At 41.0% G+C, this 22,655-nt stretch overlaps 1 protein-coding gene and 1 long non-coding RNA gene across 2 annotated transcripts; one reads left to right on the top strand and one right to left on the bottom strand.

Moving 5' to 3' along the window:
• Window positions 1-1,503: 1,503 nt before the first annotated feature.
• On the top strand, window positions 1,504-2,859 carry LOC147799406 (uncharacterized). The gene is made up of 2 exons (XR_015425081.1): window positions 1,504-1,697; window positions 2,299-2,859. It is a non-coding gene; the product is annotated as an uncharacterized LOC147799406 (long non-coding RNA).
• A 41-nt stretch (window positions 2,860-2,900) lies between these two features.
• Window positions 2,901-13,986, bottom strand: LOC110985660 (uncharacterized). Its single transcript, XM_022246842.2, has 6 exons — window positions 13,861-13,986; window positions 8,208-8,265; window positions 4,251-7,332; window positions 3,950-4,133; window positions 3,543-3,703; window positions 2,901-3,177 (listed from the first exon to the last, which is right to left on the bottom strand). Exons 2-6 carry the CDS (start codon window positions 8,232-8,234, stop codon window positions 3,005-3,007), a joined length of 3,627 nt encoding a protein of 1,208 aa, XP_022102534.2. The 5' UTR covers window positions 8,235-8,265; window positions 13,861-13,986; the 3' UTR covers window positions 2,901-3,004.
• Between the last annotated feature and the right edge of the window lie 8,669 nt (window positions 13,987-22,655).

Below are 22,655 nucleotides of genomic sequence, written 5' to 3' on the forward strand. Positions count from 1 at the left end.
TCTGGAAACATTTTGGACATTTCTTCTTCGTGTATTATTAAAGCCAACTCCACAAACGCCTTAAATCTTACGCAGTCGTCAGAACATTCTCGACTCTTATTTCTTCCGGCATAGACAGCCAACGCCTCCAGCTCCCTTTTTAAATATGGATTTTCAATTACGTGTATATCGTCCAGGTGCATTAAACACTGTTTACAGAATTTTTTCGTGGTTATTTTCCGTTTTGTACTCTCTCTACATAATGCTCCTTTTCTGTATAAAAACTTTCTTTCCTACTCGTTAATTTCCGATAATTGTGGTGTACTTATTGCTTGTACTTTGATTGCCTAGTTTGCAATTTTGTCCCTGTCACGTCAGTATAAAATCTCCATTTCTTCTACTGACTTTCGTATAAGCATAAAGATGATTACTGAAATTTGTTTAGGTAATACTAAATTCAGCCCACTAAATCAGTTGCAAAATTGTAGTATACATGCGGTTATTTAGCAATCTTCTTACCATACTGGCTATGTCTTAAGAACTTTAAAACTCTATGCACCAACTGCTTGTAACTTGATTCTTTTCCTTCACATAATTCTACTACCTTCACATTATTCTCAAAATTAGAATACTGTCACTTTGCCTGTGTAGCATCGTTTCGAAAAGTTGCATATTAAAGAATGACACATTATACATTTCTTCTGGTGATGTTTATATCACATCGGCCCTAAGATTTTTTTTAAAAAATGTTAGCAAGAATATTCGAAAGCACTTTAGCACTCGGCGGTTAAATTCTAAAATTCCTCTACAAAAAGAAACGCATCAGTGACGGAAATTATAGGGTTTTTTAAATTCAACATTTACGCTTAACCACACGTCACTGATTGGCGAAGTAATCAGAGCCACCGCAACCAATCAAATATACCTAAGTCGTTTGCAAATTCTAAGTGACTTCTAAAAATCCACGCAGCAAATATACACACGCAAAACCTTACATACACACACCGGCCTACCTGCAGTGTGGGGAAGAAAGTCAATTTGTTCTCCTTTGGTCTTATTGAAACCAGGCCTCCATAGGATATTCCCTACCAGAAAAGTCAATTTATAAAGATTCCCTCACGGGGTCTGTTGGCCTATTGGTTTCTATCCCATGAGGAACCCTTTAAGGGTATACACACAATTCATACTCCTCTACTAAAACATTTACTCCTAGAAACTGGTTGTTATCAATCAAGCTAACTCAAGACACTGAGCTAACTGTGAGTGAGTCCGCATTAACTGTCATGATTTATACTTGGACTCACGGAAAGCAGTCCTTCACATAATAGAAGGTGTTCCAAAAACAAAATTTCCACAGGCAACAGCATGAATCAGGCAACTTAACTACATTCCTGTGGATCCTGATTGGTAAATTTGTACACGAGGAGCATTTATTTAGTCGCAACTGCATGGTCAAGCAAATCAAACTTGATGTCAAGTTCAGCCTGATTGTATGTAGCCCAGCCCAAAATAAACATAGCGCCCTCAAGCGACCACTGAGGGAGAGGCAGAAAAAGCTCATGGATGCAGCCATCTTTTTCCTTCGGAAAGCGACCGGCAGGAAAACAAAAGGGGCCTAAAATTGTAATTTAATGGCCAAAATCACTTCCTATATTACGCATTCCTGAGTTTAATAATCATTGCTTCCAGGGATACTGCAAGTAGCTACTGGCTCTCAGGTAAGGCCAAACTTTGATGATAGAAAAATAGTCGTTTGGGAGCCATGTGCTTGTACCATAACAGTTCAGTGCTATGCATACATTACTCAACCTAGGGGGATTTTGTCAATAAGCCTGTAATTGAAATCTGAAAGTAAAACCATCATATTTGCGAACAATATAGGTCTGTAACAGGGGGAAATTTAATATTTGTAAGCCTACTTATGGGACTTAACTATCTGGATGAGAAAACCAATAATGTTTGTGGGGGATATTTTGCATATACATGGGGACATACGTAACTCATGGGTGAATATTGTGCATTAAAGGGATACCATACCGGCAAGATCTATAATTTGCATAACGTAATACTTGTTTCTCAAATTAAGAATGTTGTGAGGAACATATCTCTTTGGAAATTTGTGGAAAATGCCAAGAGGTAATAATTCCCAAGCTGATTTACTATTAAAGTAAATATGATTACCAGTGGAATCTAGAAGTGTCTAGTGTTTGTGAACAAGCTTCACATGTTGCATGTGACAGGATATGTAATTGAGCCACCAGAAAATGTTACATGTATAAATGTTACATGTATATTAGGTTCAAATTTGTTTACTCTCAGGCCCAGTGCGCTGACCCGAGAGAAGTATTGGACAACTCCCACATTCAGCTCCTCTTCCTGAGCCCAGGTGTGCCAGACAGTACCGTGGGATTGTGCACTCGGGAGTTTTTGACCTGATTGGAGAGTTCCGTGATCAGCCCAGTGTGGACTTCTTCCTCCAAAGACGTCTATTGCATCTTCAACTCTGAACGTAGGCTTCAGACATCTGTGCTCTGCATACTGGCCCTACCTGATCAGGGAACTGAACCGTTGCAGTGCTGGTGTTGGACCAGCCAGGATCCTTTTGAAATTTAAGAGAACTGACCATTTGTGGTTGAAATCCAAGATCTTGGTGAAAACTGTGTAGATCTACATATTCTATATCTTGTGTGTGTGTATCGAGCGCTCATTGTTATCTTGTTGTCATTGTTATCATTGTCATCGGTTTTACTACTGTTTGACCTTTGCTTTGTATTGTTATACATTTACAAGTGTTAATTCCAAATCTGCATAATTATAAGTGATTTACTGTTGCCAGAGGAAATCAAGGTTGAATTAAAGTGTGAAGTTTAATCTGAGAAATACTTGTCCTGGTTGTTTGGATTGTGTGGGCTACATGTATGCTGAACTTATTTTAATTAAAGGAATTATAAGACTATTTTCTCATGAGGAAGACTGCTGGTAGGGGTTCAGAGAAATGCGTACAGCGTTCATTTGGACACAGGCTTTAACAATCGTTCTGCAAAGGTGTAAAGAAAACGCGGCGCTGGTGATGCTCTTGATGTGCAGGGAACATGGCCACGTAGTGCTCTGTCCAGCCCCCCGTGCGCACGCGGACCAAGTCGTAGCGCTCAGGCTCATCCACAGCCCTCTGATATGTCTCCAGATCGGCGCATGTGACTGTGAAATAATAAATAGTAACGATTGCTGAAAAGCAGTATTCGGTCCGGGTGAGTATGGCCAAGTAGCCTGCTTTGCTATTTTTCAGTGCAAGCGTGTTAATATAACATTTCACAACAGTAATTGCTGGGGGGGGGGTAACAGCGAATGGTTGCAGTTCATGCCCAGTTTGAGAACGACGAATACAATCTGGTCCAACCTTGAAAAGGAAAAACGGAGTGATACTTATGAATTTCAGTTTTTCAAACTAAATCTAAGAACGTCGGTTAGCCGCTGCAGCAGAGCACCAGGCTAGGTTTCTCTGGATGAAATAGAGGGAGGATAAGTTTCAAGGGTTAGGCTTGAACTTCGAAAAGTTACTGTACCTGTGATCATGTTGGAGCCAATATGCTTTGTGCCATTTGCATAGTGGCGTATGAACTCGTAAAGTTCGGTTTCTGGGAAATCCTCCGTCACGTTCATGTCAACCGGTGAACCGTTGGACAAACCGGTGTTGATGGAATCATGATCAAAGCTACTCATGGCCCTGCAGTGAACAAGAAAAACGAAACGAGCTTTCACTACACATAATTTATTAAAAAAAAACAACAACGGCATTTTGTCGGTGTTATTTGTGCGGGTGAATGGGAAAACGGGTTGCCACATAAAAAGACAGCTTTTAAACAAATATTGGTGTGGACCGGATCTTGCTAAACTAATGCACGTTTAGTAGGAACCTTTCATTGCTAAGAAACTATCCATAATATCAACTTTAAATAAACAAGACACTCACCTGTAGATGTTGACGGAAGCTGGCTGTGCGGTTTTGTCCTGGGGTGCAGGTGCCGGACTAAGATCCGATGCAAACGGCTGCCGACTGCGACGCCCATCAGCGGAGGCCCCAGTACCCAAGGCTTCCGGAACGTACCCCTCGAACGTCCCAACACCGGGTTCAACGATGAAACCAAACGGGCGGTCTTTTAAATCAAAACAAAGCAACTTATATAGATTTTATTTCTGAGGAGGTAGTCAGTATGAAATACTTTCCTAGAAATATGAATAGCTGCGGACATAGATTAGGCAAAGCTAATTACCTGGTAATGAATATTTCTTTTTGATATCAGCGATGATCTCACGGAGTACGGGCGGTGGGTTATAAATCGTATCTTTAGCCAAAGATACCACTTTGTCCATCAGCCAGTTTCCTATCCGGTCCACCTCGGAATTCCCACGTCCAAATTTTGGCAAACTAAGAGCCTTCTTTCTCAGCGTCTTGTATGTAGCTGCGTTCGCATCCTCCCGTACGTCCCCGGCGCGCTCATCAAAAAGTGGTTCCCTCATGTCAAATCCCCAGTCCTGTTTTAGTGCTGTCAACAGTTTGGGCAAAGTCGTGAGGGCTTCATCTGGGTCGAACACGAGCTTTTTAATGGCATACAGTGAATCAATCGTGTTAGCCGCACTGACGTACATCATGGCCAATGTGTGGAAGTTGGACCCTCCGTTGGAAAGATCACGACCGCTTTCTTTGCAGCCGTGGATGAGGGATGACAGGAGTGGCGAAGGGCAGATTTCCCACAGGTTTCCATAATTCGACAGGATCGTGATGTAAAACTGAATTGTTTGAAGTCGGAGGTGTTTTAGGAAGATTTCCTGCAGCTGGTGGAACGTCTTGATTTGGCTGCAGTGAGGCGAGGGATAGGAGACTTTGAGCCCTCGAAGATACACCGATCCTGAGTCGGCATAAAGCGTTCCCTCGTTAAGAGTCATTTCCAAAATGTTCAGCAGAATTATCGTGCCAAACGCGAACTCGGTCTCGCCAGCAATCATTGGCTCGTAGCATCCGTCGCACGCATAGTTACGTGCTGCTTTAAGGCTAACGGGTGCATCAGGGGAGCCACTTTTTATCAGACTCGATACAAGCCGATCATCGTGTATGAGGACTGGATGTGCACCCCCACTAAGAAGCGCCCTTGCTGTTTCCTTTAGTATCTCGTTCGGCATGTTCTTGTGCAGCCTGAGACTCAAGCATGGGGCGTTCGTGGGAATTCTGCGAGACGACTTCAGACACAATAGAGTAATTTTGTTGCAGGCTGTCATTGAAGTGTCGTCATCATTTGCCTGGTAACCGCCCACGGTTATCTGTTGGACCCACTGGTTGACCGCACTCCCTTGACCATAGTTACCTGCTGCCGCGTACATCACCGCTGTGGAACCGCGATCATGCATGTCCGGTGTGAAGTGGCGGTTGATGACCACACGCTCACTCAACTTTATCCACAGGCAGTCCAAGATTTCTTGAGCTTCAGCTTCAGATGTTATTTTTTCGTCATAGAACCGCCTCAGCAGGACGTCTAGACGGCCTATGGCAACTGGGTTACCAATCAGATGCATAGAACAATGCATGAAGAAGAGAAGCTGCACTGCTTCAAGCATATTGCTGGGAGCGTCGGTCTTCAGTTTCAACAGCCTCGAGTAGATGCTTCTAAGGTTTTCTTTTTCTTCATCCGTATATTTCTCTGCTTGTACTATCATCTCTTTAGCCAGGTGTGCAAAGCTGTCTATGTACTCTTGAACTCCTTCCAGTGCCAGGGTGACCGACTTGTAGAAATCCTTCTTTTCGGGGGGTGCGCGGCTGTGTAATATTTTGTAGTTTTCCTTCAAGGCTTTGAGGCCTACTTCTAACACTATTCCGTGGTCAGGAACAATGTGACCCATGGCACCTCCCTCATTCAGTCCCTTCATAAACCATGGAATCTCCTCTTCTTCTTCTCGAATATAGGGCATGACATACTTGCCGATACCAAGAGAGAATCTGGGCATAACACCGACAACTAGTTCATTTGGGTAAATACGGAAGAGGTCATTGTCTGTGCCATATGGTGTTTTCGGTATCAAAGTACCCAGTGTCTTCTTGATTGCCATGCCTTTGCGAATGGCTGCGGATTCCGTCAGTAATGGCATCTCTGCTTCCGTCAAATAGTTGCTCAGATGGGGAATGCGGGACGTTTCTGGCTTGTGATACCACTGGTCACCCCACTCAGAGAAAACCACGGACAAGAGCTTGATGACACGAGGCGTTGGTGGATCTCCAGGACCATACCTACCGAAGCTCATACGGTGGAGATATTCATGGAAGTTGTAAAACATGTAGGGGTTGCTGCTTTTCACATCCCAGAAAGGCAGGAAGTCAAGGGTCGGGACCAGGCCTACGTCCGGTTCGTCGGTAAAGCCGAGCTGATGCAAACTTGGTGTATACCAGAAACTTCCCTCGATGCCCTGACTCAGTGAAAGGAGTTTATCTTGTGTGAAATAGGGGTCGTCTCCTGCCAGGCTTTGCATGAGATCGAGAAATAGCTGAATGTCATTAGCGAAAGCATTGAAGTAGATTCCTTCCTGATCTGCATCGTTACCGTAGGGCATGCTCCCACGAAGGATTTTCAAATGAATATTACGGTCATTCAAACGTGCTCGACGGATGTGACTTCTTGGATCGTCACCGATGACGATGTTATCTGTCACCTTTCTGCCTATGACGTTCTCCTGCTCGCGGATGGTCATTGCTTGAAATATGCCGAAGTTCATCAGAAATTTTTGCGTGTAGCAGTAACTGCCACCCCCGGATCCTGGTGTGGATGTCTGTGGTGTTAGGATGAAACGTTCGACAGTATTCTTGTCGACTGGATTGGCAATGCCGTCTCGAAACTTCCCGTGGATGGCACGATCATTATAAACACGGGTTTCAGTGACATCAAATGTAGCCAGACCACTTAGGCTTATTTCCACTTCTTGCAAAAGCTCTGGTACGACACCGTCGGTGTCAGACTTTAACAAGAAGAGCACATCGCCACCTGTGTTGACGAACTTGCGGGACGAAGACACCATGTAATCGCCAGACGGTCTGTCTTTAATGTCATTTTTCGGGTTCCATTTTTTCCACAAGCCTGGGTCAAAAGAGACGACATAACCGTTTCGTCCTTGCAACAGGTCGGACTTTTGCTGAACGGCTTGTATGGCATGGAGAACGCCCCTTCTACTGTTCTCGTCTTTGTTATTCAAATTAACAACCACTGTACAACCATACTTTGGCCTCGTATAGAAAATACCCGGTTGGGCCAGAAAATATGTTGAAACTATATCCCCAGCTGGTTCAACAGGGCTTCTTTGCCGATGATGTATCTGAAATGGAAACGGATACAAATATATGGCTGTGGTACATGGATTGAATAGGGTGGGCAGGTTAAATACGTTAATCTTTGAGATCGTCAGTGTATGGTGTAATTTGTAGATTTTAATTGAAATGTTTGATGATACCAAAACACATTGCACAATTGTTACATTAACTGCAATACCCAGTGGCGTTACTGACAGAGGCACGGTTGCACGTCCACCCCCCCAGCGGATGAATGGTTTCCCCCCACCCCAGATACCCCGAGCCAATTCAAACTCTTCGTTGAGTTTATACAACTGTGCAGCTGTAGCTTACTGTCTTGCGGTGCCCACAGTCTTGCAAAAATATGTGCATCACTCGTGCCCCGATATGTCTGAGTTCATGATTATCAACACTTCTTTTGGCACCAAACTGCTACCAGCAAAACTACTCTTATAGTAGTTGGTATTAAAAATTTTAAACGACGAATCACTAGTGTTTAAAATAACAACACTTCACCTGAAAATTCTATATTTTAATTGTGTGCAAAATCCATACCTGTGAGTACGTCGGATGCATTCCAAAGTGCTTATACTCCTGAGATTTAATAGTTGAACATTTCGTGATGAAGTAGTTTGGATTGAATTTCTTGTTCAAATATAGACACCCTTTTCATTTGTATTTTCTATATTTATTAGGCAGAATCTGAGAAAAAGTTGTTTAAAAAATAAATACCAACTGTTTTCTTTAAAGCCTTCCTCGGTGATCCGTGAAACATTCTACATGTATATTCTGTCGACAAGATCACGCAGAAGGTCGAAACTAATGAATATTCATTTTGAGTGGTCGTCGAATAAGCCGTCATAAGGCAAAAATCGACATTCTGTAGTGTGTCCAGACATACCTTTTGTCGTTTTGCTTTCAGCTCCATCTTGAAGTACCGGTAGTGTGTAATCGTCTATCTATACAGAAAACAAAGCAAAACAAGTATATACTGATGCTGGGTTCTTAGAATATTTTGTATAACTGCAGAAATTTCTTTCCTGACCACCTTAAGGTGATTATGTACGGAGCGCTGGAAGTACCATCCGACTTGTTGACAACTGATATGTAGTTTTTCTCGGGACGACAACATCATTCAGACATCAGTATTACCCTATCACACAGGCAAGAAGTCGACATCCTTAATAATTACTCCTTGATATTGGTTGTCGATATCATGGGATTGCGACGTCATGAAAGTCATCCTGTGAGATATTGTCATGGTTGAGGACGCCGTAAAGTTGAATGAACATATCCTGAGACTATTTATCACGGGATGACGACATCCTTTAAGTGGAATAATGACATTATTTGTCAAATGTCAATGGCTTCATTGACAAGCTATCTTGAAAACGCATACGCCTGAGGTGCTCAAACTCAGACTTAATAATTGTTTTAACGAATTGTTACATTTAATCTTTGTTGAGATCCCAGTTCCGATCCCAAAGCCATAAACATTATTGTAGGAGTATGTACAAACCCCCGGATATCATGGCCAGCATGACATGGGAAATCTCGGGAAGGAGGGGCTTTCGATTTGTTTTAGATTAGGATTGGAGAAGGCAGCTATATTGTAGAAAAACGCTATTCATGATAACAATTAGCCTGGTGAACAGACATATGGACGGGTCTACTGCCATACAACCGACAGTTGCAATGAAAACCGTTGGAATTGGCGGTTCGAAATACGATGCTACAGGAAAAACAATATTTTAAAAAATCCTGTTCGCTGATAATATAAAAGAGTCATTCTTTGTGTTGCTTGTATTGTTATGGAGGCTTAGACGCATAATTTAGAGAGACAAAGAGAACTAAAAATCTAACACAAGAGATGTAAACTCGGCTTCCAAAATAATTTAGTAAATGATGACTACAGAAAAATACAACCATGTTGTGACAAAGTCAACGCTCTGAAGTCAACTGGGACAAATAATAGGTACTGGCTTACTAATATGCCCATTATGGCTTGCAAAGTTACATTTAATCAAGTTAAAATTAATTCACAGAATAAAGATATCTCTATTATTAATAAAGACATCTCTATTAGGAAGTTAACATTTAGTCCGAGTATACAGATATATCTCTATTCACAGAGATATCTGTATACGCGGATTAAATGTCAACTTTGCACGCCATACACTATACATGAATGGGTGGCATTAAAAGAATTTAAGGAACTTTCAAAGGACCACTTCTGGTATTACATAAGTGTATAAGAGCACCACAACATTATTACAGTGAACTCGTCCAGTTCTACCCAGCCCCACTATTATTCATTGGTGTTTGTTGGTGCTATGCGATAGAGGGATTTCACATTAACGCCGCCTGCGCATATCCACATCAAAACCGGGGCTCTCTGCGTTGGACTTGTCGAGCGCGCCCGCGGAGTCGACACAGTACATGGAGTATCCGGTTCGTAAGTTTGACGCCACTTGAGTTTTACCACGCCCACTGCACATGCAGATACACGTCCATCGCAGGCACGTTAGTTCGCGGTAAATTGCCATTATTTTTTCTTTCGATTTTTAGTGTCGAGTCATCCTGAAAGACTCTTCCACAAAAATCTGCAGCCTGAAAAATCTGAATTTTACATACCTTTATGTGTTTTCTGTCTTGACTCCTTTACTTTCAATCGTATGATCGTATTAAGAATTGAAGTTGACACATACAGCCTCGTTTTCAAACGCGGAAGTGCGTAGATCGACGCTAAAAACGTCGTATTGGGATCCCTCTATCGACGCTCAACAAGTTTCAGGCTTGCCATCAAAAACAGCGCTAAAACCGGGTACGAAAACGCGATTGAGATTGGAAGGGCCTACCTATCTCATCTATTACAAGTAGCGTGCATGTTAACGCTGTGAGATAGATGTTTCTGGTCCCACCATCAAACACTTGACTCAGCACAACTTCCTGTGCTATTTTGACCCATCTCTTCTGAGTAAGTTTACCAGTGATTTCCAGATCGGAGGATTTTGGTGTTCTTTAAAAGAGTTGTATAATCAGGAATACCAATAAAATTTTTAAATTCCACCAGTAAAAGTATTATGATACAACCACGGGAAGTAAAAAATTCGAAACCTTGATTTCATAAGAAACAAATTAAGACAGATTAACGCTCAGTTTTTCTTTCGTGAAAATTGAGCATACTTGGCCTACAGCTAAATAAGATAAACTAATAGCATTTGTCTGCCAATTATGAGCAAGCACGTATTTTGTATTCGTGCTTTGCAGTTGTGATGTTTGCATCAAAAAGTCCTGATGCTGAAATAACAATAAGATTTTGGTGTTGACATTTATGTGTAATTTCGGCCCAAACTGACATATTTTCTTACCAACTCTAGTTTCCAAATGATGTAATGGTCAATAACTGTTTTTTATTTTAAGATTATTTAACTATCGTAAATGACTCCGGGTTAACAAAGGGAAGTCATACTCATTATTTATGTAAAACTGTTAGTAGAGATATTTGTGCCATCAATAATTGTACTCAACTTACGTATTATTAAAATATTACCCCATTTATATGAACGTGCTCTTAATATGCCAATCGTCGAATTTAATGCGCATTTATTAATTACTATGTATTCTAAACACAAGTGCTTGAAAATAAAGGGCATTTATTGTCATCAACTTGGTTGTGTGATGGATCAATCTATCCCAGTCTCCCATATGCTGCCTTCATATTAATTCATGTTTCTTTCGGAATTTCGAATGACATAAATACTCATTTTAGCTGACAAGCCCTTCAATCAAACCTTCTTTTAACTCCTGGACACTACCTTTGCCCAACAAAATCTATTGTAAGGACCTAAGCCAAGGAATTCTTTTGGCAATTCCTTAAGGAAATCTACATATTTATGAAATTCCAAACAAGCCGAAACTCAACTTTACTGAATGGTTTCTGATTTATGAAATCAGTAATTTTATAGACTACACAATTTACGTGTTGACAAATGTTCTGTCCATTGTTATAGTTCGTTCATATTGCGTACTTAAGGGTGTATCACTGTATGTGACTTTTCCAATTTTCAGTATTTGCTGTGAACCTTTTCTTATACTTGATGATTGCAATTACCATAGAACATGCCAGGAAAGGCAGGCTAAGATATGTTTTAACACTGATCACATATAGTGTGGCTGGGGTCGAAAGACACCAAAAGGTCCTCTCTGGTCAACGACGTAGGGGAAGCACTAACAGGGGTCAATATAGGACTAGTCACTCTGCGACACCGAACAGAGACGGTGAGATTTGGTAGACGGCAAACAAACAGAGCTACAGTCTTGGACAAAAATAGTTGGAACACCTTGTGGGAAGCGCATTGAAAAAATCCCCCCTCTCCCCCGATCAATGTTGCGGTCATTTATTGGACCAAGATTCGGCCCAACTTACCCAATGAGAAACAACATTGACAGGGGGCGAAGGGGGAGCCATGTTCCAACGAGATGTTCAGATACGTAGACGTTTGGCTAAACTTCTACTGAGTAGATGCATCGTGGAAATCCAACTAATTTGATACGTTACGAAAGACAAGACAGACGAGAAACGTAATCTCATCCACCGACATTTTGTGTGGCAGTGTTGCACTTTGAAGTAAAAGGGTACTTAGTGCGATAGTATGGGACGAAAATAGGAAACGAAGAAAAACAACTACTCTGGTGTATAAACTGATCCGTAGTAGTTTTGTTTTATTTCCTAATAATAAAGAAATGGAAACTGTGGGCTTACGTGTTATCTCCCACTTCAACGTTCAAAAATAGTGCAGAAAAAGCAGTAATTATATCACATATTCCAACTGGGACTGTTTTAAAGGCAGATTGAAACTCGATTGTGGGTTTAAACGGGTCATTAGAGGAGAGGTTCTTAACAATCCAAGTCGTCAAAAAGTCAATGGAAACGAATTCTTTCCATATAAGAAATACGTGATTCAGAAGGAAACGACTTTATGCCTAGACCTAATGAATTATTGGGAAAAGATGATCATTTATCTTATAAATCGAAAAAGGGGAAGGAAACTGTACACGTTTATTCAACTAAACATGTCAGTGTGTTTAAATTAAGGAAGCGTTTAGATATAAATATTTTGACACGTTTACATGCTGGAACAGTTTATCAACATTTTAACATGTTTATAAGTTATAAAGTTTTTAAGAACTCAAATGTGTTTAATTATTTATAATAAGAATATGCCTCTGCCTTTGAAACTCCTTTTTAAATAGGGTCCATCAGTCGACATAAAGCAAAAGTAAAGCACCGGCACGACCATTCCCACCAGGAAACTACAAGCTGCCTCGAAAAAACCTTCAAACTGCACTTGTATTATTATTTCAAAGAAATTTGGTTGTCATTTCGGCTTTCATTTGTCAGTTGCCATGCACAAGTATAAAGTACGGGAATCTTTATAGCGGGTATCAATTTGGTTCGTAAGTGTGACGTCACCTCAGTTTAAACCACGCCCACTGCACATGCACTGCACATAGAGTTACATGTATTGATCGTTGTTCACTGGAACTTTGGAAAACATTCAACTTTCCCAGACTCAATTTCCTACAAACAGTGATGCAAACAGTGGTGGCTTCATACCTGTACTTGAATAAATCAAAGAAATGAATTATGAGTCTGTCGACCATATTATGATTCCGAAAATTTATGGGTTTTTTTTTGTTTCAGTGTTATTGGGCATACCATTTTTAAATAGTAATCGCAACATCACACTGACCTCCGTCCTTGTCATCGACACTTGTTTTGAGCTCTTTAGTCTGATCCTTAATCACAGTACTTCTGAAAATTTATATAAGGTAAACGCAGTGTTGAGGGAATCTGAACATGTTCTAACCACCAGTGTTTAGAAAATACACGTAATCACGTAAACACATTTTTAAACGCGTCAAGTGTTCTGGGGTTTTACAGTGATATACACAGTGTGTGCGGTACCGTACTGTTCGGTCCGGTATTGATGCTGTTCTGTAAATTTTGACAGTCGATGAGTTAATGTTTGGGCAAAATTATATTGCATATGAATATTTTTTATATTTACAGGTGATCATAACATAGGCCTACTACTCAGCAGGGTCGGTAGAAAAAAAGGAGATTTTTGAGGTCAAGAGCCAAAAATAGAGTCGGTCGAAAATTACAAGCATAGAATTTTAAAAGGGTATACAATTACTTACGAACAAACCTAAGGCCCAGGGAAATTCGTTTTGGCGGAAAAGTGCCGCCCATTGGTAACTAACTGAATCTCACACTGGAAAATAATTGATTGTAAAATCGGGATCATTATACCGTACTAATTCATTTAAACAATTTAGCCAGTAATACTGGTGATGTGATGGATTAATTAAAGAAATGCACAGCAACGTTTTAGCACGGAGGCATAAAACAAGTATATTGTTCCTAATTGCTTGATCATTGAATAACCAGAAATGTAATAGCTCGAGGTATCATACACTTTTACGCTACACTAACACTATGGTTTTCCCATGAGCACAATGTACAATGAGAGCTTTTGGCTACTCACCAAGTACTACAGCACCTCACTCGTGTTCCGCTAAATCATGGCGACCGAGCAAGCAACAAACTATCGAAGCGTGCCGCATCAGGGCTTATATAGAGGCCGCTGCGATCACCTCCTGCGCGGAATACTCCGCCCAACTTTAAGTTGGCTTAAACTTGGAATCTAATTGGTTGCTGACGCTTTCACTTAGTAACACGTATGTTCACATCCCATACATTCAGTGAGCACTCATTTTCAGTTGCTCTTGCTTGCACATGCGCACTACTGTTAAATCGCAGATGATAGCGTTTTTGTTTCGTTTTTTTGTGGTTATTTTTTGGTGTTTTGCAATAGTGCTTCTTTTTTTGAGTTCACACTGAAGTTCAGTGTACTCTGAGTGACGTGGAGCAGGATTTCATCCCTACTTTGTCTGAACTAGCAGTGGTGATAACAGTATCAGCACTGTCACAGCAAGGATTATGAATAATGCAGTTATGATTAATGGCCAACGGCACAAACTGGTAACAATCAGAATTTTTTTGTGCAGATCGCGTGTGAAGGTGAAATTTTCATTTCCAATTGAATCTACAAACTCCGGAATCCAGGCGGCGCATATTTCATTATTTTTCCTACAACCCAGTGGGCGACATTCCAATTTTTTTTAAAAGATTATGGTTATAATGTAGGCCTAAGGATCAAATCCTGTCAAATACATTGTCCACTTGGTGGGTAGGGTAAACCCTCGGATTTAAGTAGGGACTGAAAACCCAATCCACATGTGGACTGAACCGGAAATCGAACCCGGACCGCAGAGGTGGAAGGCGAGGGAAGAACCACTAGGCTTACGCCAACCTGATTCCTGCCAAATACTGTCCACCCCTGCCAATATACTTTCCACTCCGTCCAAATACTGTCCACCCCTGGTAAGTATACTGTCCATTCCTGCCAATTGTCCACTCCTGCCAAATATATACAATGCACCCAAGTGAGCCATACTATCCGTCTCTTGTTATGCACTGTCCCTTACTGTCAAATGCTGTCAATTCCTACCAAAAAGTCTGTTCCTGCATGTGGGGACCAAATAACCCTGGCAGTAAGCGTTAATGGGTGCTTTACGTCTCGCCACCGTGGATATGTACATGTACACATACGTATTGTACGCACCGCGCACACGTATTACGTGCCGGTGTCAAACATATACCGCGCATGCTCACCAAAGAGTATTTGGCACCGGGTCACTTTTGGCATGACACCGGTTGAATCCCGCTGGATCCCACAAAAAGTACTTTCTTTTTGTAATGTGTTTATATCCATGCATTACTACATGTACGTAATAGGGAGAAAACTGTTACATGTATAGTTCTGTTTGGAGGTGAATTACATTATTTAATGAATTAAATGTACCAGGCCTGTAATGGTAACAACATGTGATGCTGTAGAAGGAAAAGTGCATAAATCAAGGGGTGCTTTCCTTCCTGCGTGGTAAACATGATCATAAACTGTGTCGTTACACTCGCCTCTGCTGAATAGATTTTACCAAGGTCCTCAATCGTGTCAACCGCACTGTTGTGACACAAACGCTCATTTATCTAGGTGTCAGACATTCGATAGTTCAATGCATGGTTTGCTGTCTGGGTCGAGCACAAAACACACATCCTACATCTCCCTAACCCAGTCAGTATATCCTGTGATGTCCATCGGGGAACCAAAATTAGACCTAGTTCTCCTTCTTGCAATTGTCAATGACGTGTTTGAGGATTGCTGCAGACACAGGAGGTAATTTATGTATTTATGACTTTCGCCGAGATTGTAAAGTTTGATGAAGAGCCCTCAAACTCACCTTTAGTTGATAATCTCTATGGTGGAATGATTATATAAACGACGTTTTGTCTAAACCTTCTAAAAGTCAATCTGTATTAGGCAGTGTCTGAAATAACAAGTGACTAGAAAATCTTTCTCAGTTAAAACCCACGGTAGAGGGAGTGGCCTCTCCTGGGGAGTCCATTGGAGCTAATTAACAGATAATTATTTTTTTAAGTCCAAATTCCACGACTACTTATCATATCCTACCCCTTAATATGCTGAAAAGCCTGGTTTAGTCATTTTACAGCCAGGGCCTCCCCTAGCCAGAATAAATGCAAAAAACCCGGACGGCCTTGAGCCAGCCTCCAGGCAATTCCCATAGGGCTGTGTACTAATGGGTCCCTTGTGCACAACCTAATGGGCTCTTTACAAAACGGTGCCTGGCGCAGGCAGTGGAATAATTTCCAGTTGGCTGACATTGCAGCATTTTTAGGCACGTCATCAGAAAATCTCTGCGGTCTCATCATTGGTGCAAGATAATATCTCTGAACTTTATATGTTATATCAAAGAGAAGTTAAAAAAACCCAGAAACTGACCATCTCGAAATTTGCCCGGGTGCTCAATAACTAAGATGTGGCGCTGCAAATGGCGCAGATTTCAAATTAGTATAAAAAAATTGTCTTTGATGTAAAAGGGCGCCCTTCCATGTTATGATGTCAGCTCTCCTCATTAAGCGCTTAATAGCTTACCACTCATTACATCTTTTCTAATTTAGTTGTAAAAAATCCTTCTGTTTTTATGGCTTTCAAAGTTAACATTTAATCAATGTATACAGATATCTCGACTCTTAATATCTCTATTAGGGATAGAGATGTCTTTATTATTAATAGAGATATCTCTGATAGGAATAGAGATATCTCTATTCCGGGATTAAATGTTAACTTTGCACGCCAAAGTTTTTAGTTATATAACCCAATGATAATGTTATTGTATTCTGATTACCCTGGAAATAGAGGGGTAAATTCGTACATTTATGTACAATTCTACTGGTTTGAAGTACTTCTCTAGACGTACATGAAAAGTAAATCGCATTATTCATATTTTAGACTGAAACATATTTGAAATAAAGAATAACGTCTTACATCCAATGGATTAAGAGTTTGACGCAGGATCCTATATGTTTTAATACCTGAGTTCTCAGAATCACAGGAGCATTTTAAAACCAAAATCAAAAATTGCAGAACTTCGATGCATGGCTACAAAGGATATACACTTTATGCTTCCGCTTGTCATGGCAATGTCTTGTGGATGATAGGCCTCCAATGCCAGAAATTCTATACACTTGTTAAAACACATTTTAATGTCATAGGGTGAAGTCTAATGCACGTTTTCAATTGACCTGGGTGTGCTCGGCTTTATTTCTCTTCTTCTTGTTGTTGGAACCGTTCTTCAAAGAAATAGACCTCGAGTATCGTCTTTGAAGTAGAAACCACAACATTTGGTGGAATATCCCTCAACGATCTTCAAAGCAAAACCGTCTAACTCTGGTTATTTAACACTATCGCTTCAGCACTTCATGACTTTTCCAAGTTCTATAGTGCGCAATCAGGATATATGCAGTTAGGATACATGCAGTTAGTTTTTCTTTAAAGCAATGAGGAATCGGGAGTTTTAAATCCTTTTGCTCTTGAAAAAATATGCACCCTTGTTTAAGGTCGGAAAATCCCATTAAAGATCATATAAACTTGGTTTCATCAAACGTTGTGTCTTATAGCAGATCATACAAGAAATGTGGCATTTTGTAAACCTCTAGCCTAGTTTGTGGTGATTGCTTCACTATTTTTAGACATAGAAATTCAAAACTGATGGGCAAAACACAAAACACCATGAGTACTAATTTGAGTCAGAATTTTTATCCTTTTTAAATTAACTTTTAAACAGACCCTGGCAAGAGCCACCAAGGTAAACTGCCAACGGCCGTTTTTCTCATTTCTTAATAAGAAAAAAAAATTACGGCCATCTAATCAGGCTGGCTCAGGCCGACGCCAATCAGCAAACCAGATTCAATGCATCGTTTAATAGGAGATCTTTTTCCCTCATCAACCGACGCTCTCTAAAGGTCAAAATACGATAACCACAGAATTAACTACGGACACCCTTTGGGCCTTTACATCATTACATGGAAATGCTCGCCTCCTGTGATTGAATTTCAGCTTTGTGGCAAACAAATGCTTACATTCATTCCCATGGCTTTGGAACAGCCCCACTCCCTCACTGATGTGTGAATACCAATATTTATAGAATATCAACATTTTTCAGTTCGTCAACCCGCACCGAAATGTGTGTGCATAAGCATCCCCTCAGTCTGGCCAAACATTCCACACAATCACTGACTGCAACGAACAATCCAGCATGTAAAAGCCTAGTGACAAAGCAAAACTATCATGTACAAGTTGTTCTTTTGCAGATCGCATGGGAAGGTGAAGTGTTCAATTTAACATCAATCTTCAAACTGCAGGAGGGCTGGAGGGGCAGGTAGTCATACACTTTTCTTGCAATCCATGATGCAAAATCTATTCATTTCCCTTTAAAAGCAGCATTTTTACTTGTATGCTTCACAAGCATAATTATATCTGAAACAACCGTGAATCGGAGAATCTTGGTGCAGTTCGTTGCTAAGCAGCGTGGGCTCGTAAGGGACCCTGACTGAAGGGAGAAAAAAGTGTAGGATACCTGGCCTATACGGCCTAATTATGGTAAGCCGTACACTTCACTAAGGGTCTGGGACCGCTGATAATAAAAGCGACACTGTGTTCCGTAGGCACGGTGTATGTATCCAATATAGCCCGAGTGTACCGAGAATCGTATAGTCTGTTGGGGGTTCAGACTAGTAAATAAGACTAGTTGCCATAGACAACAGAGATAAATATCCCCACTTCAAGAAATCAGGAAAAGTAGAAGTTTCACAGGTGTTCAAGACACATATCAAATTAAAGATCACTTCCTCGTCTTTCATTTCCCTTTCAATTTTTAGTGGCTTAACCGACGACTTTTGAATATATTTCTCTCCAGAGAAAATCAACCCTCAAAACAGTCAGGAGGCCCATCGCCATTTTGGAAATTGATGCCTACGCTCCATGGCAAAATAGAGCAATTTGGAGGGCCCCATTTGGTCCGATACTTTAAGAAATACAAGCTTACAGTCCTGCCCCTGCACTTCATCCACCGTTTTAACAACCTACCCAGTCCACTTGCCACGAAAGGCTGTAATAGCAGAGAATTTGACAGCCTACAAATCGTGATATGGTCCGCGCAGGCAATTTTGGACGAAAGTATTCCTAACCGAACATTTGCCTACTATACTGGTGGCCGATAATGAGGAAACCTTGACGCATGAAGCCTTTTGATGAAATCCTGAAGCAGTCCATTCTTCCAATGCATATGGGTAATAAAATGTCATTCGGACAAATTGTTTCTAATCCCTATGACACTTTATTGTTCGTAATTCCCGCCTCTTCGATGTTGTGGCCATCTGGCAAAGGTATTACATGTCAAAATATTAGGGCCACTGATACCAAGCAGGGTCCGGTCTTTAGTGGTAGACTGAATCAGTTTAACCATTGATTGTTCAAGTGAAAAAATAGGTGGATTTATGGTTGATAACTGGAAATGTCACGCGAGATTTCCCGTGTTGTCCGGTTGTATTCGTTGCCGTCTACCTCTAACACGTCACAATCACTTATGTATTGAGGGCGATATTATTTTCTTAATGTGGAATATCCACGATTCTGTTTTTATTCAGTGTTTTGAGGGTGCAATTCATCACTAGTTGTGAGAGAGAGTTGCGACATGAGTGTCTCAAGTTTTGGTGGATTATTCGTCAGCACTAAAGGGAGTCAGCACAATAGCTGCATGCTGCACCGCACACATAATGATACGCCATTTGGTTCCAGAGTCTGATGTCAATTGACGCTTTAAACAGCTCATTCAGTGATATAGTACCTTTGGTGACAGAGAGACCGATCAAGAATGGAATAAGGTTTTCCATGAACTGATTCGTTTTAAAGTTAATATTCGATTGTTGAATCTGTTGTTTTTCAATAATTTCTTTTGCCTTAAGTTCAACTAATCTTTTGGGTTTAGTTCAAATGACGTGTGCTTGACCATGTTTCGAAGGAAGAGACTAGCGATCATTTTCTTTACCGAGGCACGGGATCCATTGTAGCCCAGTGGACGTATGTTGATTTCTTTGTCTTCCACTGACCAAGCAAGAGCAGTCGTCGCTCCTTCTTTCAGGTTGGATTAGCCCCTAGCCGTCCGGGCACTGTTTTCGCTGTCAGGGCTAGTACGATGATGCCCAGGCGGAGAAAGGTTAAAGGAGTACATGGCTATCTGAGCTTTATAGTTCAAGATGGAGACTTGAAGGGCCGGAAGTGGAAGCAGTAATGCGCGTGGGAAGCGTTGCAGTGCATGTAATTCAGTTGTGGTGATCGATCTTTGCTTCTAAATACTGAATTAAATGTAAATATTAAGAAATAATATCGAACACTTAGTAAACAATTAGCAACATGAGTGCGTCATCGTCATGAGTTACAGCACTGGCAATCTAAATAAGCTAATTTAGCAGAGTGGCAGCACTTGTTTTGTTTATAGAAAATCGCTAGACATTTCTTCTGTACACCAAATGTTTTCCACAAATGATGCAGTAAAGTTGTGGCATGCCAACAACGTACGACCATAGAGACACATTATAATAAGTTAGTGCAGGCTCATTTAAAAAATGTTAACAACTAACATCATGGACGGGACTCTGAACCAAGCCATTCTAGCTAGAGCAACTATTACTATATATTTCTGAAAGTGTACCCGCAGCCGATGTTAAAATATGAGACACTGCAATCGAACTCCGTTAGCCCTAAGTGTTTCTTGTTGGCTTTTCCAGATACAGCGTATTAATCCCAACCTGTTGTAGAGAATGTACGCTCGAAGAATTGTCAGTGACTCGTGAAGGTCCACCTAAATTAAGTCATGTATTTGGAGGATATAAATATGCGCATTTAAATTCTGTCACACAGACAAATGGTGGACAGATACTTTGATCTACACTGAAATGATAAAGCCTTAATCCTCCATATCCGTATGGAATGCACAATTGTTTTATCGTCATAGCCTTGGTTGTACTTGCTGGTGTTGTATATGCTGGTGCATATGCTTCCACAAATATACCTATAAAACGTCTGTTGGTGGCTTTAAATATGTCCATATGATTAGGAAAGTCCATGCATAATGTAAATATTGCTTCAACAATGCGACCTTGGATTTAGTGGACGGCTTCCTGAAATGGCACAGCATGATAGGTCTTTAATCTCTCCAGTGCTGCGCGAACCCTTCATGGCAAAATGGTTTATCTCATTTTTTTTTCGTTTTATTTCCAATTTTTGTCAGATAAGATAATTTCTGGGAAAGTTAAGGATGCTTGTTGAGGTGTGTAGTTTAAAGATACTGTGGCGAAACAGTAGCTGTAAAAACTAGTAATATAGTCCACCTCATTTATAATTTATGTGCGCCTTAGTTATGCGTTATGCATGGTTCGCAGCAGCAAATCACAGGTGCGCATTACCTTAGGTCTGGGCGCTAGCTGCGTGGGTTGCCGGGACTTCATAAGATGGCAGCGTGCTTACAAGAGCTCTGTGGAGTTGAGGGGTGCACCCATGTAAATCAATTTCCATAGACACCAATGATAAATCTTTTTATTTCAATTTTTTTATAAATACAACTCTCACAGGTGTCCAAGCTGGACAGCAAATTGATGTTCGACATGTCCTCTTTCATTTTCCTTTAATTTTTTAGTGGGTTGACGGATGAATTTTTGAGAAATTCTCACCAAAAGCAGACCACCCCTAAAATGAAGGAAATTTGTATTCCTCTGCAAAACGGCTAAATAGTGCCACTTTCGGACTCGATTGCATCCAAATTGCTCAGAACTGGAAGCCCTGAGTCCGGGCCAGAGGATCAGTGTCATATTTCTTCAATTCCCCAACTCCATGGCTCTCAGGACTCCCTATAGAATATTTTGAGTGCATAACTTTTATTAATGAGCTCAGCAGACATATTTCTGGCCTATTTACGTGGGTGCAACCTGAGTCTACCACTGAGTGTTCCTCGCTCGTCGTTAGGGCTTTGATCTACCTCATGTGTGCCGGGTGCCATCGGTTAGTGTGGTGCTTGCTCTCAGTTGCAGAGCTGCCGATTATTTCAGATCTTATCTAAGATTGAGGGGTTTCCAGACAGTCCGATTTATCTAAAAAGTGTTCAATTATTGGGTAACTCTTGTGAACAAGTTAAGTAGGGAACTAGTGAAGCTTAGACTGGAGGGATTGCATGCCGTTGTTCCATGCTTGTTGGCATAGCAAAGGTTGATTGCAGTCCTGGTCTGAGAGCTTGCTTCCCTTGGTGAGGTTTACCGGGTGCAGGTTTCCGTTAGAGTTCGGTGAGGACCATTATAATCACCTTCTTAACCAACTGGTCCCGTTTTATTTAATAACAGCTTGAAATGGGTGAGGGTTATCAGCCGCCTTAGACCCTGTTGCAGTTTGAAAACTGTGCAAAGTAAGGCAGTAGAGATTATGGGTGTGTAAGTCTACCCTGTTGTGCTGTATAAGAACGAAGGTTGCCTTTGCTGGTGTGATCAAGACTCATCAGTTATAAGCTTACGGTATATTATTGACTTGGGGATTACTTAAGTTACTTGAGGATTTCCTGACTATTGAGGGCTACCCTGATTACTGTGAGGGTTACCTTGGTCATTGAGGGTTACCACAGTTACTGTGAGGGTTACCCTGGTGTATGTTGAGGACAACAAGCTTCCTAAGTAATCACGAATAGTGGTGCAGTTGACCACGTAGGACAACCTACCCGTGAGGATCATTTTCTACATAATTAATTGCCTTTGTGGGTAAACGATAACTGAAGCTCTGCCACTAAATAAACCAATCACATTATTGACTTTGGAATC

This window comes from Acanthaster planci, linkage group LG04, assembly GCF_054643075.1.
Source record: "Acanthaster planci isolate LZ-2023a linkage group LG04, COTS_SCS, whole genome shotgun sequence".
Classification (NCBI taxonomy): Eukaryota; Metazoa; Echinodermata; class Asteroidea; order Valvatida; family Acanthasteridae; genus Acanthaster; species Acanthaster planci.